A 25,642-nucleotide genomic window follows, 5' to 3' on the forward strand; every position below is an offset into this window, starting at 1 on the left:
CTGGACTACCTACTCCTACCATGATTCCAGAAGGTTGGCAAATTTTAGTAATTGATTTAAAAGATTGTTTTTTCACAATATTTTTACATGAAAATGATTGTGCCAAATTTGCATTCACTGTTCCGAGTATTAACAAGCAGGAACCTGCTAAAAGGTATGAATGGGTAGTCTTACCTCAAGGTATGAAAAATTCTCCTACATTGTGTCAATTATATGTTGCATGGGCTTTACAACCTTTTCGCCAAAAGTTTCCTAAACTTTTGATTTATCATTATATGGATGATATTCTGATTGCTGGTCAGGATTTGAAGGTGGAATTTGTGTTACCAATATTAGAAAACATGCTAAAACAACGGGGACTGAAAATTGCCCCTGAAAAAATACAAAGATCGGAACCTTGGAAATACCTAGGCTGGGAGGTAACTAAGCAAAAAATACGACCTCAAAAAATCACTCTAAAAGTGGATATATCAACATTGGCTGATGCTCAGAAATTGTTAGGAGAATTGCAGTGGGTTCGTAATACTTGTGGCATTACAAATGATGATATTGCACCATTGATGCCATTGCTTGGACAAAACCCTGCTGTCACTGTGAGCCGTACTCTCACAGCAGATCAACAGACAGCTATAGACAAAATTGCACACAAGGTGGCGACACAGGATGTGGCTCGCATTACTGAAAATGAGCCACTCTCAGCAATTATAGCAAACACATCACTGGAAAACAAACACTTGAAAGCTTTAATAGTTCAATTAAATCCAATTGTTAAAATCATAGAATGGGTTTTTCCACCTTTTCATCCTAGGACAACAATCTGTACCAGAGTGGAAGCAATAGCACAACTGATTGTTAAAGTGCGTAAAAGAATTACAGAAATTAATGGCCTGGATCCAGATTCTATCTATGTACCTATCAAGAAGGAATATCTACAGTGGTTAACAAATCCGTCAACTATTTTTCAAATGGCCTTACAGGACTTTACTGGACAATTGTTGGTACATTTACCGAAAGATAAAAAGCTACAGTTTATTTACAAACAGGATTGGGAAGAACAACCTATCAGATCAGAGATACCTGTATCTGGACTAACTGTTTTTACTGATGCAGGAAAACGGTCACACTCTGCAGTTATTACCTGGCAAGAGGATGGACAACGGAAACATTGCAAATTCTCAGGACAGTCTGAGGACTCATTGCAGACACTTGAACTTTTTGCAATATACCAGGTTTTTGTAAAATGGAAGAATTCACCTGTAAATATTGTAACAGATTCTCTTTATGCTGCAGGCATTGTAAATCGAATTGAAAGAGCTTTTATACGTCCAGTGAAAAATATGCGACTTCACACCATTTTGCTACAGTTGCATCAAGCAATAAACCTCAGAGTGGTATCTTATTTTGTCACTCACATTCGTAGTCATCAATTTGATCAAGGCTTGAGCATTGGCAATAATAAAGCAGACACACTTGTGTCCTATACACAAGTCTCACCAAATTTGTTTGAACAAGCTCGCCTCTCTCATCAATTCTTTCATCAATCAGCAAAGATTTTAGCGAAACAATTTCAGCTTACCATGGCACAAGCACGCGAATTGGTCAGTGCTTGTTCTAATTGTCAGAAAATTGGCATGGGAATTGGAATAGGAGTAAATCCTTGAGGCTTGAGTGCATTGCAACTTTGGCAAATGGATGTTACTCACATTGCAGAATTTGGAAGGCTCAAATATGTTCATGTATCTGTTGATACGTTTTCACATGTGATATGGGCTACAGCGCAAACTGGGGAAACTGGTCGTCATGTCAAACGACATTTACTTGCTTGCTTTGCGAGTCTTGGGGTTCCACAACAGATTAAGACTGATAATGGGCCAGCATACTGTTCACAGATTTTTCGTAAATTTTGTCAACTATGGGGTATTACACATGCCACTGGGATTCCTCATTCGCCTACAGGTCAGGCGATTGTGGAACGTGCTCATAGTACATTGAAACAGCTTCTGCAAAAACAAAAAGGGGGAGAGGTGACTGAACCTTCTGAGAGACTTGCAAAAGCTGTTTATGTACTCAATCATCTAACTTTAGCAGGAGATAAGGAGCGACCCCCAATAGTAATACATTGGGAGGCAGTTCGACAGGGAGCAAGCTGTGTGCAAAACAAGGGCAAAGTGTGGTATAGGGAACCAGGTACTAACAAGTGGTTGGGACCAGGCGAACTCTTACTAATGGGTCGAGGTTATGCTTCTGTCTCTACAGGCACAGGTGTACGGTGGTTTCCGATCAAGTGCATTAAACCATATGTGGAGGTGGAATCCAGATCCGGAGATCCGGCAGAGAGAACAGCACTGAGCACTGAGAGTATTGACTCCATACCTAAAGAGATTGGGGATTGCGACATCATCGTTGAGCAATCTTGAAGATATCTTCACGTCATTACCACCTTTACGTGTAACAGCTGAAGAGGAAGTAAAATTGGCACGGGGCTGTGATGGACATAAACAGGGTTGTAGACCATGGGTTCTAAAAAAGTGTAAAGTATGTGGGAAAAGTAAGTGGCGGGTTATTCGACCATCTGAGCCATGGTGGAGACACTTCATGTGGCACAGAGAATTGGCGATTATCAGCAAATTCACATAGCTGAAATAGCTAGCACGTTACACAGACGCTCGCTAGAGCAGCAAATTGTATTGGCAGGAAGTGTGGTTAAAATACAGTGTGGAGAAAAAATTAACATACCACGATCATGGGAAGTTTCTCCCAAGGATTGGGAGCGACAACAGTTGCGATGGTCTTGTACATCTCGACCATTGCGCAAGCGGTGATAGACATCAGACAAAATATCTGGGTTACCATTGCAAATGCGACTGGACAACAATCATTTTGCTTGTCCATGGCAACTCCTGGAGATCCTTTTCGTACTTGCCTGATCGGTGTTCCTGGTTTTAATCCAATCAGTTTTCAAGGCTACATACAAAACCCTACTCTTGCTACAATGAGTGCAACAACAGCTAGTCAATGTGCAAACTCCATGAATCCAGGTGTCAACTATACTGCCTGGTGGCAGGGACAGATAATCATGTCACTTAATCACACTATGATAGAACCACAGGAGCTAGATTTATTAGGTGCTTTAGGGCCTACCTATGGAGCAGTCATGTTTAAAAGTGACAAGGCAATTGCTCATGTTCGCATTGATGACAATACGCTACTATATGCTGTGCAGATGTATCTCCAAAAAATGAGTTATATACAGGAACAGGGAAAAATGACTTCTGTCCATTGGAGTGTCGATATTCTGATATGAAAGGAAACAACATGTTAGGCCGGAAATTACCAAGAGGCTTGTTTTTAATTTGTGGTGATCGAGCCTGGCCGGGGATTCCTAGTAGACCAGTTGGAGGTCCATGTTACCTAGGGAAACTTACTCTGTTTCGACCTTCAGTGGGAAAATTGGTAAATAAAACAGTATGGAACTACATAGCCTCTTGAAAAAAGTGTGCGGTATTACCGCTGGGACCAGGATGCAATGATAATGTACGATACTGGGACAGACCTACTAACTTCATTGCTGCTTTGTTTGCGCCAATAGGGACTGCGAAAGCGTTACAACTAACAAAAACACTAGGGTGCTGGACAGCTAAACAATTAAATATAACCTCTGAGATACTTTCAACTTTAGCTACTGATGTTGACAGTATTAGACATGCGGTATCACAAAATAGGGCTGCAATTGATTTTTTGCTTTTAGCTCAAGGGCATGGATGTGAGGATGTGGAAGGAATGTGTTGCATGAATCTTTCAGATCATTCTGTTTCTATTCACCAACATCTTCGGCAACTGAAGGACAACATGAAAAAACTTACTGTATCAACATCACCCTTACTGGACTGGTTACAATCTATAGGCATTACAGGATGGGTAAGGGAATTGGTGGTACAGGGAATGACTGTGTTGGTTGTTGTAATAGTCGTCTTGCTAATAATGGGATGTGCAATGAGTTGTATCAAGCAAGCATTGCTGAAAATGTTCCATCAGACCTGGCTCGTTCAAAAACAAAAAGGGGGATTTGTGGGGTTTCTACGAGACAATGGTCACGTACTGAACGAGCCATGTCCAAGGGGGTGGTAGTAGGTGGTGATGAACTGACCAATCATAACGACGAGCAAGGACCTTGGCTACTGAGACAAGCGAAATATGTAGAAGTCGAAACAAGATTGATACAAGAAGAATGTCATGACAGCATAGTATGGCCTGTTAGCATAAACCAATCAGAACTAATATAGAGGCGCGTGGACAAAGCATGCTCACCAATCATATTAGTACATGTAAGGTATGTTAACCAATTAGGATTAAGACGACACGCACACGGTAGTGAAATAGTATAAATGTACCCTCAGAAACGCGAATAAATGAGATTTGCTTAACGACCATATTGGTCTGCGTGCATTTACTCCATGCCCTCTCATGGATTGCGTCGTGGGACTCTGCTACGACACCCCCCTGCCCCCCAAGCCCATGGCCTTTATCCTCCTGCAAGGACTTGAGGCAGCCCCACCAGCATACAGGTTGGGGGTGCAATGAGAGACTCCCGATGCACAGCTTCAGGGGTCAACCATTCATTGCTGAAGAAGAGCATAGCAATGAATACAGAGCAGTAGCACAATTGGCTGGCTTGTAATGGCAGCAAACCCAGGAATTCACCAGTTCTGGGATGAACTTCATATCAGGGCATGGAGGGACATGGATGTCTGTGGTATCAGCAAGCAGGAAGCTGGGCTTGGTCCCCGCTGACCATAAAAAGGAGGGTTTGGACCCTAAAAAGGAGGCTTTCAATGTTAGAATCCAAACTTTGGACCCTAAAAATGAAGCTTTGAGCCCTAAAAGAGGGCTTTGGAGCATAAAAATGAGTATTTGTAAACTCAGCATGCGGCTTGGACCCTAAAAACCACTGGCTGGATCCTAAAAGTGAGCCTTTGGACACTGAAAATGAGGCTTTGGAAAACAAAATGTGGCTTTGGACTATAAAAATGAGACTTTGCAAACTGAAACGGAGCCTTTGGACCATAAAATGAGGCTTTGGATCCCAAAATGAGGTTTTCTGCCATGAAAGTGAGGGTTTAGACCCTAAAAATGAAAGTGTGTGTTCTGAAAAAAGGCTATTGTTAATACAAGGCAGGTTTGGACCCTATAAATAAGGCTCTAAAAATGAGGACTTGGACCTTCCAAATCAAACTTGGGGCCTTAGAAATGAGGCTCTGCGTTCTTGAAATGAGTCCTTGGACCTTACAAGGGGTGCCTGGAACTGATAAATGCAGCTTTAGGCCCTAAAAGTGAGGCTTTGGGAACAAAAAAGGAGGCTTTTACCCTAGAATCAGATTCTGGGATGTAAAAATGGGGATTTGGACCTAAAATAGAGGCTTGGGGGTTTAGAAGAGGGGTTTGGACCATAAAAACGAGAGTTTGGACTCTCAAGATATGGCTTGGAGCCTCAAAATGACTAGCTGGATCCCAAAAATGCCACTTTGGAGCCTGGAAATAAGGCTTTGGAAACTAAAAATGCAGCTTTTGTTTTGGAGTCTAAAAATGAGGCTTTGGAGGCTAAACTGAGACTATGGAAGACAAAACAAAGTCTTTGGAAAGGAAAAATGAGGATTTGGACGCTCTAAATGTAGCTTTGTACCCTGAAAAGAGACTTTCTGCACTAAAAGTGAACATTTTCATCCTATAAAGGAAACTGTGGGCCCTAGAAAAGGCTATGGGTAATAAGAGAGAGATTTGGACCCTAAAAATGAGGATTTGGGCCCTGAAATGAGGCTTTAGGCTCTAAAACTGATAGGCGAGATGCTACAAATGACCCTTTGGAACCTGCAAAGGAGGGAAGCCTCTTGCTTCCTCTGTGGCCCCAAGAAATGAAGCTTTGGTCCCAAAGATAGGGCTTTGGGCACTCCAAAGGAGGCTTATCGATCCCACTTCCGTTCGAGTGACTTGAACTCCATATTGAAAAAGAAGAGATTGCACGATGGGCACACGCAAGCACACAGCTTTCAAAATCCCAAGGCATAAACCTCCCACACTGGGTTTTTCCACCAATTGCCCCAAAACCTACAGAGGAGAAACACCCCATAAATTACACATGCAAGGCCAACAAGTATTTTTAATTCTGGCTTTGGCTTTTCTGCCGATTGGTTCCAAATGAGTATCAGATGCAGAGCTCCTCCCTCATCCAGGGTCGCAATCTGCCCCCGTCACCACCACAGCGCCCCGAGTGTTTGTCCGATGTGCATCGCTGGGGATCTGACACCCTCCTCCTCCCTGCTGAGGGGTCACTGTCTGCCATCCACACACCGGCTGCAGAGATCATAGCCCCACCGCAGGGATCTGCTCTGCTCTCTCTGCATTGGTAGGGTTAGTTCCTGAGCAGCCCTGGGTGCGGGTGCCGACTGGGAGCTGCCGTTGGAGGGCCCTGGAGCTGCGTCAACCCTGGGAGTGCGGTCATGACTTGGAGGACTAGTTCTCTTCCTCCTCCTCTCTGTTGGGTGGTCATAGTCTGTGGTGTCCACAAAACAGCTGCGGAGATCTTTGCCCCACTGCAGGGATCTGATCCGGGCCCTCTCCCTGGCACCGTTCCTCTGGCAGTGGGAAGAAGGGCTGAATCCGTGCTCCTCTTTGTCGCTGTCTTCTCGCACGGTGTGCAGCTCACGGTCAAATTGGTGACAGCACAGCTGGCTTGTGTGGGCTGATGCAGAGGAGCTGCTGTCCTCTAGAGAGTCCTCCATGCCTACCACCATGTCCTGCAAAGAGAGCTGTGAAAAGGTCTTGCCCTTTCCTCCTGAAAGGACCAGAACAGGGGAGAAACGCCAGAAGCTGTTTGAGGGACTGCTAAGGCTCTCCTGAAGGGCTGCAGAGGCGGACTAATGGGATGGATCTAGGTGGGGTGCTTTGAGAGGGAGCAGCGTTGTGGCTGTGAAGAAAGCTGTAGTGTTGGAGGGAAAAGAGAGCAATGCCAAGATCCCAGAAAGAAATCCACTGTCCACCTCGTGCCCTGACCCACATCCTCAGAGTTACCTTAGTCCTCTGAGGCAGAAACTGTGGTCCCACAGAAGTCCTGGCCAGCCTATGAAGGTGTAATAACTCAGTCTAGAGCTCGGAAGGTATAGACCAGCCTATACTTTCATCCTGTATCTACCTAGTCTATGATCTGTCCTGAAAGTCAAAGCATAATTACCTTTGAAAGAGGATGGAAGTTGAGGAGAAGTGGGCGATAAATGATAAATGGTTGGGAAAAAAAGTAGCCACGCAAGTAGCAAAGGAAGGAGCCGAGTTATCCCGAAGGCCACCTCAGCCCAACTGACTTTCACTGCCCTGCGTGTCAGGATCCCAAGCCCCAGCCAGGTGATGTCACAATCGCCGGGCTGGTCCCCCATCACTGCCCCTTTGTGACATGGGGCCGCATGGCAACGTGTCCCCTCAAGCCATGTGACCACGCAGCTGCCACAGCCTGGGAACCTCCCGCAGCTGGCAGCCGCTGGGCTTCTCCACACTCTGCTGGCGAAGGGCTGTTCGTCTGCCAGCAGAGCTCCCGCCTCTTCCCTGAGCCGCACCAGCCGCATGAATAAAAACCTGCCCAGGGCTGCAAGCGTGCCTGTTCACAGCTTTGGCTCTCACGGTGCTGAGGGTTTCTTTTCCACTCTTCCCAAGTACAGGAACTGTGTCTGTGACACTCGTGCAGCAAAGCAACTGGGCTCTTGCAGGTGCATGTTGTCACGGTTTAAAGCTGGGCCAGCTATTAACCAGGTGGCAGATGCTCTCTGTTAACCCTCTCCCCCCCACCTAAGGGAAAGGGAAAGGGAAAAGGGAGAGAGACTTATGGGTTGGAAAGTTAAAACAGTTTTAATAAACTATAATAATGAAAAAGAATATAATAACAATAATAATAGAAATAACCAAATATATACAAATATGTACAAAACCAAGATCAAGAGCTTGGAAATCCTCCTCAGGCAGAATTGCTCCCCCCAGTACAGGCAGAGGGGAAAAGGCAGTAGCTCCCCCCAGCACGGGCAGAGGGCAAAATGCAAAAGCTCCACTGCCATCACACCTGCAGGCTTTTAACTGGAGATTTGGCAAAGCTGGTACCAATCAGTGGGAGACAGGAGGGCCCCTCCCTCCTGGGCCCCACCTCCAGGAGGCAGTGGGTTAGTGATAAACAGGAAAGTGAGAATGACATGTATGGGATGGAATACCTTGCTGGTCAATCCTGGGTCACCTGCCCCGTCCACTACTCCCTGCAGGTACAACCCCCTTCGGCTCTTTACTCGTAAGCAGTGACCTTGGGTTCTCTAAGACTATTTGGCCTGGTTTGAGCCAAACCAGGACATTCCACCCCTTATTCCATACCATTCATGTCATACTCAGATCACCACTACCTTTTCATTTTCAAATATATATATACATATCACTAGTCTATGATTCATCTTTATGCAAAAAGTCCATCAAGTTCATTTGGTTCAGGATTGTGGGTTTGCATCTGGTTAGCAGTCTCTCAGCAGTCTTTCTGGCTAGCAGTCTCTCTTTTGTCATGGTTCGTGCCCACGGGTTGCAGGTTAAAGATGTCAGACTCGAGGAGGTTACTGGACGCCACTTGATGAAGCTAGCTCCGGTCGCATCACCACTGTCTTAACCTAAAAGACACTTATGCAGCAACAACATACAGTTCAAAATTAAGTAGTCTCACCCAGAATCAGATCACCTTCAGGGACACATCGGACTTCACCATCTTGCAACATCACCCACCAAGTACATCCAGGTCCCTGAGCAAAAGCAATCCCACGAATGGGTTTACCTTTGCCCGTTACAGGAAGAATCCAGACAGTTTTTCCCAATAGATTCCTTTCATGCACCACCGGGACTTTATCTCCTTCTACTGTATGTAGAAGGTCTGACTGAGCAGGGCCAGCTCGATTGATAGATCCCCTGGTGTTAACTAACCAGGTAGCTTGTGCCAGATGTTTATCCCAGTTTTTAAAGGTTCCACCCCCCATTGCTTTCAGGGTAGTTTTTAACAGCCCATTATACCGTTCAATTTTCCCAGAGGCTGGTGCATGATAGGGGATGTGATATACCCATTCAATGCCATGCTCTTTGGCCCAGTTGTCTGTGAGACTGTTTTTGAAATGAGTCCCATTGTCCGACTCAATTCTCTCTGGCGTGCCATGTCGCCACAAGATTTGCTTTTCGAGGCCCAGAATAGTGTTCCGGGCAGTGGCATGGGGCACAGAGTATGTTTCCAACCATCCGGTGGTCGCCTCCACCATGGTAAGCACATAGCGTTTACCCTGGCGGGTTTGAGGGAGTGTGATATAGTCAATTTGCCAGGCCTCCCCATATTTATATTTCAACCACCGTCCCCCATACCACAAAGGTTTTAACCGTTTGGCTTGCTTAATTGCGGCGCATGTTTCACAATCATGGATAACCTGTGCAATAGAGTCCATGGTTAAGTCCACCCCTCGGTCACGAGCCCATCTGTATGTTGCATCTCTCCCTTGATGACCTGAAGTGTCATGAGCCCACCGAGCTAAAAATAGTTCACCTTTGTGTTCCCAGTCCAAATCTATTTGGAACACTTTAGCAGCTTGATCCGCTTGTTGGTTGTTTCGATGTTCCTCAGTTGCCCGACTTTTAGGTACGTGAGCATCTACATGACGTGCCTTCACGACTAGTTTCTCTAGCCGAGCAGCAATATCTTGCCACAATTTAGCAGCCCAAATAGGTTTCCCTTTGCGCTGCCAGTTGCTTTGCTTCCACTGCTTTAACCACCCCCACAAGGCATTTGCCACCATCCATGAGTCAGTATAAAGATACAGCCTTGGCCACTTTTCTCGTTTAGCAATGTCTAAAGCCAGCTGGATGGCTTTTACTTCTGCAAATTGACTTGATTCACCTTGTCCTTCTGTGGCTTCTGTGACTCGTTGTATAGGACTCCATACAGCAGCTTTCCACTTCCGATGCTTTCCTACAAGACGGCAGGATCCATCGGTGAACAGCGCATACTGCTTCTCATCCTCTGGTAGTTCATTATATGGTGGGGCTTCTTCAGCACGTGTCACCTCCTTTTCTGGTGGCATTCCGAAGTCTTTGCCTTCTGGCCAGTCCATGATTACTTCTAAGATTCCTGGGCGATTAGGGTTTCCTATTCGAGCCCTCTGCGTAATTAATGCAATCCATTTACTCCACGTCGCATCAGTTGCATGATGGGTAGTGGGAACCTTACCCTTGAACATCCAGCCTAGTACTGGTAGTCGAGGTGCTAGGAGAAGTTGTGCTTCAGTACCAATTACCTCTGAAGCAGCTCTAACTCCTTCATATGCTGCCAGTATCTCTTTTTCAGTTGGAGTGTAATTGGCCTCGGAGCCCTTGTATCCTCGACTCCAAAATCCTAGGGGTCGACCTCGAGTCTCCCCTGGCACTTTCTGCCAGAGGCTCCAGGTAGGACCATTGTCCCCAGCTGCGGTGTAGAGCACATTTTTAACATCTTGTCCCGTACGGACTGGTCCAAGGGCTACTGCATGCACAATCTCTTGTTTAATCTGTTCAAAAGCCTGTCGTTGTTCAGGGCCCCACTGAAAATCATTCTTCTTTCTGGTCACTTGATAAAGAGGGCGTACAATCTGGCTGTAATCTGGAATATGCATTCTCCAGAAACCCACAACACCTAAGAAGGCTTGTGTTTCCTTTTTGTTAGTTGGTGCGGACATTGCTGTTATTTTGTTGATCACCTCTATCGGGATCTGGCGACGCCCATCTTGCCATTTAATCCCTAAAAACTGGATCTCCCGGGCAGGTCCCTTGACCTTGCCCCTTTTTATGGCAAAACCAGCTTTCAGAAGAATTTGGATTATTTTCTCCCCTTTGTCAAAAACTTCTGCTGCTGTATCACCCCACACAATGATGTCATCAATGTATTGCAAATGTTCTGGAGCTCCACCCTTTTCTAGTGCAGTCTGGATCAGTCCATGGCAAATAGTAGGACTGTGTTTCCACCCCTGGGGCAGTCGATTCCAGGTGTACTGGATACCTCTCCAGGTAAAAGCAAACTGTGGCCTGCACTTTGGTGCCAAAGGAATAGAGAAAAAGGCATTAGCAATGTCTATGGTGGCGTACCACTTGGCTGCCTTTGACTCCAGTTCGTATTGAAGTTCTAGCATGTCTGGCACAGCAGCACTCAGCGGTGGCGTAACTTCATTTAGGCCACGATAGTCCACAGTTAATCTCCATTCTCCATCAGACTTTCGCACTGGCCATATAGGACTATTAAAGGGTGAGCGAGTCTTGGTAATCACTCCTTGATTTTCTAATTGTCTAATCAGTTTATGAATGGGGATCAGGGAGTCTCGATTGGTGCGATATTGTCGTCGGTGCACCGTGGTAGTAGCAATTGGCACCTGTTGTTCTTCAACCTTCAGCAACCCCACAACAGAAGGATCTTCTGAGAGGCCAGGCAAGGTAGACAGCTGTTTAATGTCCTCAGTCTCTACAGCTGCTATACCAAAGGCCCATCTGTACCCTTTTGGGTCCTTAAAATACCCTCTCTTGAGGTAGTCTATGCCAAGGATGCACGGAGCATCTGGACCAGTCACAATGGGGTGCTTTTTCCATTCATTTTTAGTTAGGCTCACTTCGGCCTCCAATACAGATAACACTTGAGATCCTCCTGTTACTCCTGAAATGCTGATAGATTCTGCCCCTTTATGATCCGATGGCATTAGGGTGCACTGTGCACCAGTGTCTACCAGGGCTCGATACCTTTGTGGTTTTAATGTGCCAGGCCATCGAATCCACACAGTCCAATAAATCCGGTTGTCCCTCTCCTCCACCTGGCTGGAGGCAGGGCCCCCCTAATTAAGAAATGGATTCATGCTGCTCACAGGGACTGGACCTTCATTTCTCCTATTCACACTTGGGAAAAAGTGATTTGAGGCCCATCTCCCCTGACTGGGGTCCTGCTCACTGGTAACTGGAGCAGCCATCCTCCTAGAAAAATTCTCTCTGGTATTTCTTTTAGCTTGCAACTCACGTACTCGTGCCTGTAGGGTACTGGTAGGTTGTCCATGCCATCTGCTCATGTCCTCCCCATAACCACGCAGGGCAAACCACAGGATACCTCGTGATGTGTTCCTTTTCCTTTGAGCTGGTCCTGTAGGAGAACGTTTTCTCTTAACAGCTGCAACGCGCGCCTGTGTAGGTAGAGAGTCAAGTTTATTCTCGATCATGGACAGTTTGTCTGACAGTTGTTTAAATGAGTCCTTGTTCTCCTTAGTCAGTTTTTCCACAGCCGAGATGCGTGCCTGCAGTGGGGAAGAAATACTATCTTCATACTGTCGCATACAGTTAGCCATTTCGCCCACACTAGATCGTGCCATAGCATCTTCTCCCCATACTAATATTGACAATGTATGGGTATATGTCGGTGGAGCATTCTTCACAACCTTCCGGAACATGGATCGGTTGCATTCCACTTCATCAGGATCTACAGGATCTACAATGTCCCGTGGGTGTCTATAAATGATCTCTTGCACAGCCAGTTCTCTAAGGTAGTTAATACCTTTTTCTATAGTGGTCCATTTGCTTAGGTGGCTCATAACATCATCTTTATAGGGATACCTGCTCTTTACAGCTGACAAGAGTCGCCTCCAGAGACTGACAGTGTTTGACTTTCTTGCGAGCGCTTTATCAATACCACCATCTCTGGACAGGGATCCCAACTGTCTGGCTTCTCTGCCATCCAATTGCATGCTGTCTGCCCCATTATCCCAGCATCGGAGCAACCAGGTAATAATAGGTTCACTGTCATAACGGCTGAAGTCTTTCCTTATATTTCTCAGGTCCTTCAGGGATAAGGAGTGGTAGGTTATCTCTACGTCCGAGTCCTCTTGTGATAGTTCTGCTTTAGAAGGGCCTTTCTTCTGTGATGGGTCTGCTTTAAAAGGACGATCGAGGAAACCCCCATCTGTGTCAGGCCCTAACTCTGCCTGAGAAGGGCCCTCACCTGGGTCATATGATGGCTCTGCCTTAGAAGGCTCCGAGTCATCATCCTTCACTTCACGAGCTGATTTCTTTTGGTATTTCTTCCTGGTTACAGGAGCAATTGGTACAGATTCGATAGATGCTGGAGTCTGAGTAGATGCAGTGGCTGTCGTGGGAGTGCTGAGAGTCTGAGTAGCTGCAGTGGCCATCTTGGGGGGTGTAGCAGCTGTGGTACAGGCTGCTGAGGTTTCAGTGGGTTTAGTGGCTGTAGCGGCAGTACACACTGTAGGATCTGAGGTGGCTGCATAACACCTACAACTGTCCCTGCATCGATATTTAATCTTATCCCACATCAGAAACACATTCAGGACAACCAAAAATAAAAACATGCCACCTAGACAGCACCATCCTAATTTCGCAAAATCTAGTGGAATCAGCTTGGCAGAAAAGGAGAAGGTGCTATTTCCCAAAGTAAAACTGGAAGTGTAATCATTAACAGAATCAGCTAAAGGACGCTTGGAGCGTGCAGATGAAGTTGCTGCTACTGATTCGCGATCAAAGCTGCCCATCATTGTGTCATAGAGATAAGAGATCGGAATATTAACTGCCCAGTTTATCACAGCATAAATCAGTATCAAACCCCATACCAAAACAATACATTTCGACCAGCGCCCACTGCTAAACTGCATGTAAACATTCATAAGAAGCAAGCAATAACACAGTGCCCATGGCAGGTAAGGCATCATTGCAATACTCAACTGTGAAAGAAACTCCATAAAAAGATGAGATAACACAGCATTCAAAAATGACATCACCATCTTCACTATCTGTTTTAACTTTCCAACCCCTCGTAAATCTCAAAGGAAGAAATGTGATATTCTCTCAGCTGAGCTCTCTGTGTCTCCTCCCACCAGAGCCAGGATTCAACTTATCAGAGTAACCTGTTGGAGCTTCTCTCGAGCCCCACGTTGGGCGCCAATTAAATCTGTCACGGTTTAAAGCTGGGCCAGCTATTAACCAGGTGGCAGATGCTCTCTGTTAACCCTCTCCCCCCCCACCTAAGGGAAAGGGAAAGGGAAAAGGGAGAGAGACTTATGGGTTGGAAAGTTAAAACAGTTTTAATAAACTATAATAATGAAAAAGAATATAATAACAATAATAATAGAAATAACCAAATATATACAAATATGTACAAAACCAAGATCAAGAGCTTGGAAATCCTCCTCAGGCAGAATTGCTCCCCCCAGTACAGGCAGAGGGGAAAAGGCAGTAGCTCCCCCCAGCACGGGCAGAGGGCAAAATGCAAAAGCTCCACTGCCATCACACCTGCAGGCTTTTAACTGGAGATTTGGCAAAGCTGGTACCAATCAGTGGGAGACAGGAGGGCCCCTCCCTCCTGGGCCCCACCTCCAGGAGGCAGTGGGTTAGTGATAAACAGGAAAGTGAGAATGACATGTATGGGATGGAATACCTTGCTGGTCAATCCTGGGTCACCTGCCCCGTCCACTACTCCCTGCAGGTACAACCCCCTTCGGCTCTTTACTCGTAAGCAGTGACCTTGGGTTCTCTAAGACTATTTGGCCTGGTTTGAGCCAAACCAGGACACATGTCCAATGAATTTTATCTGCCCCCCCCAAGATGCAGCCACAGGCTAACTCCGAACTAGCACTACCAAAGAAACATCCTCAGCAACTGCACTGGACTGACCTCGGCTGGCTGCCAGGCCCCTAGCCAGCTGCTCTCTCACCCTGGAGCTCTGAAAAATGTCTGTGGGTGGCTTTTTAGCATCTAGTTCAACACCTTGACTCGCTCAGAGGGCAGTGAGTATTGCTCATGCCACAATGAGGCAGCTGGTTGTTATTCCTGCAACGCTTGAACTGGCTGGTTTGGGCCTTGCCCCACTCACATCATTTCGTTTTCCTCAGTCCTTCTTGGGGCAGTTATTCATAGAATCATAGAATCATAGAATGGTTTGGGTTGGAAGGGACCTTAAAGATCATTTAGTTCGAAACCCCCCCCCCCCCCCCCGCCATGGGCAGGGACACCTTCCACTAGACCAAGTTGCTCAGAGTCCCATCCAACCTGGCCTTGAACACTTCAGGGAGGGGGCGTCCGCAACTTCTCTGGGCAACCTGTGCCAGTGTCTCACCACCCACACAGTAAAGAATTTCTTCCTAATATCTAATCTAAATCTACCCTCTTCCAGTTTAAAACTATTACCCCTCGTCCTATCACTCCATGCCCTTGTAAAAATTCCCTCTCCAGCCTTCCTGTAGGCCCCTTCAGGGATTGGAAGGCTGCTAGAAGTTCTCCCCGGAGTCTTCTCCAGGCTGAACAGCCCCAACTCTCTCAGCCTGTCTTCGCAGGAGAGGTGCTCCAGCCCTCGGATAATCTGCATGGTCTCCTGTGGACTTGCTCCAACAGCTCCATGTCCTTCTTATGTGGGGGCCCAGAGTTGGACGCAGTACTCCAGGTGGGGTCCCATGACAGTGGAGTAGTGGGGAAGAATCTCCTCCCTCGACCAGCTGGCCATGCTGCTTTTGATGCAGCCCAGGATACGGTTGGCTTTCTGGGCTGCAAGCGCACATTGCCGGATCATGTTGAGCTTCTCATCAACCATCACCCCACAAGTCCTTCTCCTCAGGGCTGCTCTCAGTCTATTCTCCGCCCAGCCAGTATTTGTGCTTGGGATCGCCCCGACCCACGTGCAGGATCTTGCACTTGGCCTTGTTGAACTTCATGAGGTTCTCACGGGCCCACTTCTCTTCACTGTCAAGGTCCCTCTGGATGGCAATTCACACTCCTGCTCAGCTCAGCGCACTAATAACCTATTTTTCTTACAGCATAGGAGTTCACAGCCAGTTTTGAAGACTGGACTCTGGGAGCAACACAAAATTATTAAAGGGAAATGTTTATAAATAAATACAATTTATATGAATTGTACTTCTGTGGAGAAGGATTGTGCTCTAAAGCCCGGGGATTGGAGTTGGCTATATTTCAAGTCACAAGCACTCCATTTGACAACATGTTCCAGTATCCTCTGCCAGCATGAAAACAACGGATGTGTGAAACACAGGAAGTGTAAGTCAGGGTCCCGCACTAAGCACAAGTCAACATTTTGAAAAAAAGTGTTGCCGATGGCAAAGCCACTGTTGTAGAACGCTGCTGCAACCAGCCATCCTGACCACTCTGCCGGCATTCACCACAAGCACACATCAAGTTCCAATTGGGACAACTTATTTGCAGTAGTTTTCTTGAGTTTGCTTTTTGGTACTTGTCTTCATTTCAAAGGGACAGCGGGACGAACTTTTGCACTGCATCCAGGGGCTCCAGAGAGCAAAAAGCCCCACAATTTGATCAGCATTCTGGCTAAGTTTAATTGCAATGATTTAATGAATATGTTTTATGAGTAACCCATAACATGAAATGGGTTACTTGTTTTGTTGACAAATGTCAACAACAGCTATACTGGGTTGGTGAAGAGCATCTTATAAATGCCTTCATTGTCCAACTGTTTTGGTAGGTGGCTTCAGCAACACTGTGATGCTGAAGAAGAAAGGAGGATTGACCAGAGAATTTTTTCACGAGGAGACATTCCAGAAGAGGAAGAACAAGACTACCAGCTGCCATACCTGAAAGAGCAGAAAAAGGAGGCAACCAAGCAGAGAAATCATATTCAAGACAAGTCCAGGATAGGATAAAGCAATGGGGATACACTGTGTAATGAACAAAGAAAGGGATTACTCAGCAGAGCACAGGCAGGAGGAGATAAACACAACAGGTGGAAGCAGGAGATAAAATAGATACCAAAAGTAGACTATGCCATTTATTTTAAAAAAAAAAAAAAAAGAGGAAACCCACCCAAAAGTCTTCTCACATAACAGGATTTAATGTGTTCTTATTACTTTTTGGGGTTTTCTGTCACCAGTTTTTATCGTTTGTAGAGGACAGGTAAGAAAAGGAGATAAAAGGAAGAAAGAGGACCTCACACATGCAGTCTCAGTTCAGAGTCCCAGTGGCTTCTCTTAGAGTGTTTTCTGCAGGGCCTTACCTGATTTCCAGTATTCCGACTAGTCAAAAGAAACCAACCCAAAACAAAGAAATGACTTCTTCATTGTTTATGTTGCACATGGCCACCATTTTATAGCCTAATTAACTGTTTACTTGGAAGTAAGTCGCTGGTTCTAAGAAAGAAAAAAATTGAAAAAGAATGTGTAAAACACAAGTGAGGTCGCGCAAGAGCAAGCGGTGGAACGTACCAGAGCCCATTTGAAGCCTCTCTTATATTCACAAAGAAGAGAAAGGCCTTCCAGAATCACAGAATGGCTGAGGTTGGAAGGGACCGCTGGAGATCACCTGGTCCAAGCCCCCTGCTCAAGCAGGGTCACCTAGAGCAGGCTGTTCAGGACCATGTCCAGACAGCTTTTGAATATCTATCTCCAAGAATGGAGACTCCACAACCTGTGGCTCTTCAGCCTGGAGAAGAAAAGGCTCCGGGGAGACCTTAGAGCAGCCTTCCAGTACCTGAAGGGGGCCTACAGGAAAGCGGGAGAGGGACTTTTTACAAGGGCAAGTAGTGACAGGACGAGGGGTAACTTTTTTAACCTGAAAGAGGGTAGATTTAGATCAGATATCAGGAAGAAATTCTCTACTGTGAGGGTGCTTACACAGTGGCACAGATTGCCCAGAGAAGTTGTGGATGCCCCCTCCCTGGCAGTGTTTAAGGCCGGGCTGGATGGGGCTTTGAGCAGCCTGATCTAGTGAGAGATGTCCCTGTCCCGCCACGCAGGAGGGTTGGAACTTAATCTTTAAGGTCCCTTCCTACCCAAAACATTCCATGATTCTATGATCTGATCAGCTCAGCTACTGCAACAGCCTCTTCTGTCCTTACGTGCAGTCTTGCACCATTCTGACCCACTCAGAAAGCTCCGACAAGGATCATCTCATTCACTGCCTTCATCACAACGAACAGTGTCCTGAAACCCTGAAGTTGTTTCCGTCCCTTCACACATACAGAATCACAGAATCACAGAAAGTCAGGGACTGGAAGGGACGTCGAACGATCATCTAGTCCAATCCCCCTGCCTCAGCAGGATTACCTAGATCATATCACACAGGAATGTGTCCAGGCAGGTTTTGAATGTTTCCAGAGAAGGAGACTCCACAACCTCTCTGGGCAGCCCGTTCCAGTGTTCGGTCACCCTCACTGTAAAGAAGTTTTTCCTCATATTTATGTGGAACCTCCTGTGTTCCTGCTTGCACCCATTGCCCCTTGTTCTGTCAAGGGATGTCACTGAGAAGAGCCTGGCTCCATCCTCATGACACGTGCCCTTTACATATTTATAAACATTAATGAGGTCACCCCTCAGTCTCCTCTTCTCCAAGCTAAAGAGACCCAGCTCCCTCAGCCTCTCCTCATAAGGGAGATGTTCCACTCCCTTAATCATCTTTGTGGCTCTGCGCTGGACTCTCTTGCAGTTCCCTGTCCTTCTTGAACTGAGGGGCCCAGAACTGGACACAATATTCCAGATGCGGCCTCACCAGGGCAGAGTAGAGGGGGAGGAGAACCTCTCTTGACCTACTAACCACACCCCTTCTAATACACCCCAGAACGCTCTCGGCCTTCTTGGCCACAAGGGCACATTGCTGGCTCATGGTCATCCTGCTGTCCACTAGGACCCCCAGGTCCCTTTCCCCTACGCTGCTCTCCAATAGGTCTGTCCCCAACTTGTACTGGTACATGGGGTTGTTCTTGCCCAGATGCAGGACTCTACGCTTGCCCTTGTTATATTTCATTAAAATTCTCCCTGCCCAACTCTCCAGCCTGTCTAGGTCTCTCTGAATGGCAGCACAGCCTTCTGGTGTGTCAGCCACTCCTCCCAGTTTTATGCCATCAGCGAACTTGCTGACAGTGCACTCTATTCCCTCATCCAAGTCATTAATGAATATATTGAATGGTACTGGTCCCACTACTGGTCTCAGTACCGACCCTTGAGGGACTCCGCTAGACACAGGCCTCCAGCTGGACTCTGTCCCATTGACCACCACTCTCTGGCTTCTTTCCTTCAGCCACTTCACAATCCACCTCACTACCCGATCATCCAGACCACACCTCCTCAGTTTAGCTGCGAGGATGCTGTGGGAGACTGTGTCAAATGCCCTACTGAAATCAAGATAGACCACTTCCATGGCTTTACCATCATCTCTCCACCGGGTTATGTCCTCATAAAAGGCTATCAGGTTGGTTAAGCATGACTTCCCCTTGGTGAAGCCATGTTGAGTGCCCCTAATGATCCTCCTATCCTTGATGTGCCTAGAGACAGCACCAAGAACAAGTAGTTCTATTACCTTTCCAGGGATGGAGGTGAGGCTGACCGGTCTATAGTTACCCGGGTCCTCCTTCTTGCCCTTTTTGAAGACTGGAGTGACATTTGCTTTCTTCCATACATTTAATATGGCCTCTCATAACTTAGCCTCCTCCCTGATGGAATTTCCCACCAAGTACCAAGACAACAGCTCCTGATTACAGGCCCCGAGAACAGCTTCCACCGACTGTCCCCTGCTGCACACCCACAGGAACAGCTCTGTCTTCTCCTTTGCTCATCTCCAAGCTCTGGAGGAGCTGTTCACATGCCCCTGGCAACTGACCTTGCTGATTGCTGTGCTGCTCAAGGCCATGAGAAATGTCACGCTACGGCTATACCCAGATCACTGTTCTCGTTCTGAGTGACACTGCCCATTTCTTTATATTCCCACCTGTGCACAACCAGCTGTTGCCTTCTGTCTCATAAGCGTTTTGGAAACGCACCCTTTTTTGTTCTGAATACCTGCTTTAACCTCACTGCAGTACAGGCCCAGAGTCCATGACCATGGCTGGTAAAGTCATAGCAACACAGAAAAGTGCAGGGATGAAAAACACCCAGTGGGTCAGCTCGTTTCAATTGTTTAAGACAAGGCTTTTGTCTAGAACACGGTCGAGAAAATTTAAAACCAGAACTAACCTACACTCCCATCTTGACTGGCACCTCTTTCTTCATCAGTTCTTTGCATGTCTTTCTTTCCCCAGGAGTACATAGCAAGACTTTCCTCATTAAAAGAAACAAGAAAGATCAGTCACAAATATGCACAAAACCTGCCACTCACAGACACGGTGCCCACACAGCAACATTTATCAAGGCCCTGCCTATACACAAAAGATTACAGTAACCTACTTTTTTCCTACACAGGAAGCAATTGAGGATCAACTGAATACAACCATCTCTTGTTACCTATTTTCACAGGTGGTACGTGCTGCTTCAGCTTCTGTCTTCCAAGCTGTTGCCTATGAGGAAATGGAAGCATGTTTTATCATAAGAGGAAACCCTTAATTGGTTCATGGCCTCATTTGCCTCTCTATTCACACTCCTAGTAACGGGCGAAGAAACGTCACAGAAGTGATTAGCAAAGCAACCCCAGGACACCTCAAGCCATCCTGTAACTACACATGTCTGTCTTTCCTTTTCACCCCCCACTTCCCAAAGCACCAGGGCAGGAGCAGGCAGGGCAGTCATGTGCTCGGGTCACACGGGGGAGGAGAGAGCAGGAGCAGGCCTGTGGCACCCAGGATTAGTAACAACAATTTCTGCTCTGAACTGGGGTTAGTCCATGTGCAAGTACAGAACTGGTCCAAACACAAAACTGAGTGTGTCAGTTAATCCCAGGTGCCACAAACACTGTACCTTCTTCCATTGCCTCCTCTCAACAAACTGTTTTCTGTGGGCGGGGAGGTCTCCAGGTCCCCCCCAGGCCTGTCCATGCTGGGAGATACCTGCCTCTGTGCCTGCAGCTACCCTAGGCCTGCCTATGGCTTGGGCCTGGGCCTGGGCGTAGTCCTGGTTGTAGGGTTCGCCCTGGCTCTGGCCCTGGTCCCCCACGGCCCTGGTCCCCCATGGCCCTGCTCCCCCCTGGCCCTGCTCCCCCCTCACCCTGGCTGCCCCCCCCCATCTCTCCCCCATTTCTCCTCAGGCCTCTCTGCCCCCTCCAGCCCTGCCCCAGCCCAGCTGTGACTGACAGGCCACCTCCGGCTCCGCTGATTGGCTCAGCCATGGCCAATGGCGCGGCTGTTGCCGGGCAGGCACAAGCAACCCGGGCCTCTCCTCACAGACCCCCTGTACCCGGCTGCCCCCCTGCATCACTGCAGACCCCGGCGCTGGGGCTGGGCCTGAGCGGTGGATTTCTGGCAGCCGTGGCCCTGGGCAGGAGGAGCTGCCTGTTATTGTCTTGTGGCTTTTGGGGGATTTTATTGAGGCGTCTTGGGAGGAATAAAGGCAAAGGGCAGAGGGTTCTGTCCAGGCCCTCTCCTGCGAAGACAGGCCGTCGTGGAAAGGGCCATGTCGGGGCACAGGCCTCGTCCTGCTGCTCTCACCCAGGCCAGCCTGTCAGCCGCGTCATCTCACCCCTGAGCGCAGCTGCTCCTCAGCCAGCCGGGACCCTGGGCCAGCAGAGAGATGGCCTTCAAGAACGCACACACAGAATCACAGAATCACAGAATCACAGTATGTTAGGGATTGGAAGGGACCTCGAAAGATCATCTAGTCCAATCCCCCTGCCGGGGCAGGATTGCTTAGACCATATCACACAGGAATGCGTCCAGGCAGGTTTTGAATGTCTCCAGAGAAGGAGACTCCACAACCTCTCTGGGCAGCCCGTTCCAGTGTTCGGTCACCCTCACCGTAAAGAAGTTTTTCCTCATATTTATGTGGAACCTCCTGTGTTCCAGCTTGCACCCATTGCCCCTTGTCCTGTCAATGCATGTCACTGAGAAGAGCCTGGCTCCATCCTCTTGACACTTGCCCTTTACATATTTATAAACATTAATGAGGTCACCCCTCAGTCTCCTCTTCTCTAAGCTAAAGAGACCCAGCTCCCTCAGCCTCTCCTCATAAGGGAGATGTTCCACTCCCTTAATCATCTTCGTGGCTCTGCGCTGGACTCTCTCTAGCAGTTCCCTGTCCTTCTTGAACTGAGGGGCCCAGAACTGGACACAATACTCCAGATGCGGCCTCACCAGGGCAGAGTAGAGGGGGAGGAGAACCTCTCTCGACCTGCTGACCACACCCCTTCTAATACACCCCAGGATGCCATTGGCCTTCTTGGCCACAAGGGCACATTGCTGGCTCATGGTCATCCTGTTGTCCACTAGGACCCCCAGGTCCTTTTCCCCTACGCTGCTCTCCAATAGGTCTGTCCCCAACTTGTACTGGTACATGGGGTTGTTCTTGCCCAGATGCAGGACTCTACACTTGCCCTTGTTATAGTTCATTAAAATTCTCCCCTCCCAACTCTCCAGCCTGTCCAGGTCTCTCTGAATGGCTGCGCAGCCTTCCGGTCTGTCAGCCACTCCTCCCAGTTTGGTGTCATCAGCAAACCTGCTGACAGTGCACTCTATTCCCTCATCCAAGTCATTAATGAATATATTGAATAGAATTGGTCCCAGTACCGACCCTTGAGGGACTCCGCTAGACACAGGCCTCCAACTGGACTCTGTCCCATTGATCACCACTCTCTGGCTTCTTTCCTTCAGCCACTTCACAATCCACCTCACTACCCGATCATCCAGACCACACTTCCCCAGTTTAGCTGCGAGGATGCTGTGGGAGACCGTGTCAAACGCTTTACTGAAATCGAGATAGACCACATCCACAGCTTTACCATCATCTATCCACCGGGTAACATCCTCATAAAAGGCTATCAAGTTGGTTGAGCATGACTTCCCCTTGGTGAAGCCATGTTGAGTGCCCCTAATGATCCCCCTATCCTTGATGTGCCTAGAGACAGCACCAAGAACAAGTTGTTCCATCACCTTTCCAGGGATGGAGGTGAGGCTGACCGGTCTATAGTTACCCGGGTCCTCCTTCTTGCCCTTTTTGAAGACTGGAGTGACATTCGCTTTCCTCCAGTCCTCAGGCACCTCTCCCGTTGCCCACGACTTACCAAAGATGATGGAGAGTGGCCTAGCAATGACTTCCGCCAGCTCCCTCAGCACCCGCGGGTGCATCCCATCAGGGCCCATGGATTTATGGACGTCCAGGTTGCTTAATTGGTCCCTGACCCAGTCCTTATCAACCAAGACAGATTCCTCCTCTATCCTGACTTCTTCTGAGGCCTCAGGGGTCCGGGGCTCCTCAGGACAGCCTCCAACAGTATAGACAGAGGAAAAGAAGGCATTCAGTAAGTCCGCCTTCTTTTTATCCTCTGTCTCCAGGGCCCCCACCTCATTCATCAGTGGGCCTACATTGCCTCTAGTGTTGGTTTTACCTGCAATGTATTTGAAGAAGCCCTTTCTGTTGTCCTTGACCTCTCTTGCAAGGTTTAATTCCAAGGAGGCCTTAGCTTTCCTAGTTGCCTCCCTACATCCTCTGACAACAGACTTATATTCCTCCCAAGTGGCCAGCCCCTCCTTCCATGATCTGTACACCCTCTTCTTCCACTTGAGTTTGCCCAGCAGTTCCCTGTTCAACCATGCAGGTCTCCTGGTACCCTTCCTTGACTTCCTACCTGTTGGGATGCTCTGATCTTGAGCTCGGAAGAAGCAGTCCTTGAATGCTAACCAAAACACGCAGGGCCTGGTGGCTGAGACCCCCACTCGATCCAGTAGCTGCACTGGGACACCCCACTCGCTCCATCAGCCTAACTGAGACCCCCCACTCGCTCTATCAGCAGCACTGAGACCCCCTACTCACTCCAGTAGCTCCACTGAGACCCCCCACTCGCTCCAGTAACTGCACTGAGACCCCCACTCTCTCCAGTAGCTGCACTGGGACACCCCCACTCACTCCAATAGCTGACTGGGACCCACTCCAGTAGGTGGCACAACAAGCCAGGGGTGCCCACACCCCCTGGTTGGCTCCAGGAGCTGGCACCCAGTCCACCCATGCCAGCGTCCCAGTATCTGACGCATAATCCTTTCAGTTCACATACACACAGGGCAGAGAGTGAGATTACGCAGAGAGATTATTAAGAAAATATTTAATAAGAAGATAGAAGAAGACAGGACAGACATCATCTGTATCCTGCTACCAGTCATTTGTCTCTGGAGAGATTATGGTGTCATCAGGTAGTCCGTCATCTGAAACTTCTTCCACAAGATTAGAGGGGACAAATACTCTTGTGCCATCGGTCAGCTCCCCCACATGCCAGCTGTCTTCATCCAGGTCTCCAAAGATGTAAACATATTGTCCAGTAACTAGAGGAAGCTCTAGTCCAAGCCCTCCTTTGGGATCATCAAACGAATCATATCTGTATCGATCTGCCAGGTTCTCCTGGCACGACGTGGAAATGATACGGTTGGATCTTTCTCTTTCCAGTCGTTCAAACTGCTCACATAATGGGAGCCCTCTTCATCTGCAGCCACTTGGGCCTGAAGCTCCTCAGCTGCTTTCTGTGAGAAGTCGTCCTCCTCCTGTGGCAGCCAGGCTCCGTCAGTCTCTCCCATTTCTCCAGTCCTCTGCTGAAGAAACGTTGCCATGCACAGTTCCTCAATGGAGCTTTGGACAGGCAGTGGCACTCGAGTATTGCTTGGGCGATGGATCATCCCCTGCAGTTTCCTGGCTGTTTCATGCAACTGCTTGCTAATGAGACACATCTCAGCAGTCTCCTTCTTGAGCCTCTCCACCTCCTTCCCCATTTCAGAAGAGCATGCCTTCCTCAGAAGACAATTCTCCTCTTGAAGGACACTGTACTTCTTCTCGAGGTCCTTCAGGGCCCTCTGGAGGTAGGCATTCTGCTCCAGCAGCCTTCTGTGACTGCTACCAGGCAGCCAGTCCTCTTGCTGCCCTACAGTCTGAACACCCACCTCTGCCACAGACTGCCCGCTGCTGGTCCTTCCTTGCAGTGGGGAGTGTGGCTCCAAGTCTTGCCCCATAGCCTCGAGCAAAACCTCCATGTTTTTCCCTTCCTCCTGGAGGTGATCATCTTTTAAGCTCTCGCAGGTTTCCCACTGCTCTTCTCCATCACAGGAGAAAGATGCCATGAGGCTCTCCAAAGAGCAGGGCCCGATGGCCCCAGTGCCCAGGAGGTTCCGTAGGTCATGACAGGCCGTAGCCTTGGCCCTGGCCTCATTGCAGGAAGTGGGCTGCTTGCTCTCAGACCGCTCCAAGATGTACTTTAGGAAGAGTCTCCTCTGCCGTAGCAGTTTGTCTTCAAGGCTGAGGATGCGAGCAGCCTGCTCACCGCTGGTATCCCAGCGCAGCTTTCTGAGGATGTCCTGGAGCTTACCATGGGCTTCGCTGCTCCTCCAGGCTCCTCCCACCAGCTTCTTGGCCAGCTGACGCTGCAGGTGCCGTGCCTGACGCATGGCATCATCGCGCTGCTGCTGCAGCATCCCCTGCACCTCGCTCAGTTCAGCCTCCTTCAAGCGTAGCAGCTGGCGGATCTCCACCGCCCGCTGCTGCTGGTTCAGCTCTCGCAGCCGCTGGAGCTCCCGTGCCTGCCGCTGCTCCCATTTGGAGCATAGCCGTTTAGCCAGGAGCTGCCGGTCCCGCTCTGCTGCCTCCATCAGCTTGTGAGTTTCAGTGGCAAAGCAGCAGCACAGCTCTTGGGAGCGGAGTTGCTCAGCCTCCAGCTCAGCCCACAGCCT

The 25,642-nt window shown here is 48.3% G+C and overlaps 1 protein-coding gene across 1 annotated transcript in view; it reads left to right on the forward strand.

Moving 5' to 3' along the window:
- The window catches only part of LOC137677216 (ubiquitin carboxyl-terminal hydrolase 42-like), a 52,690-nt gene extending 35,963 nt beyond the window's left edge, over positions 1-16,727 (forward strand). The window contains exon 10 of the mRNA XM_068424486.1: positions 16,550-16,727. Coding sequence (XP_068280587.1) covers positions 16,550-16,727 — 178 coding nt within the window. The remainder of the gene's footprint in view (positions 1-16,549) is intronic.
- Positions 16,728-25,642: the final 8,915 nt, after the last annotated feature.

This window comes from Nyctibius grandis, unplaced genomic scaffold, assembly GCF_013368605.1.
Source record: "Nyctibius grandis isolate bNycGra1 unplaced genomic scaffold, bNycGra1.pri S41, whole genome shotgun sequence".
Lineage (NCBI taxonomy): Eukaryota > Metazoa > Chordata > Aves > Nyctibiiformes > Nyctibiidae > Nyctibius > Nyctibius grandis.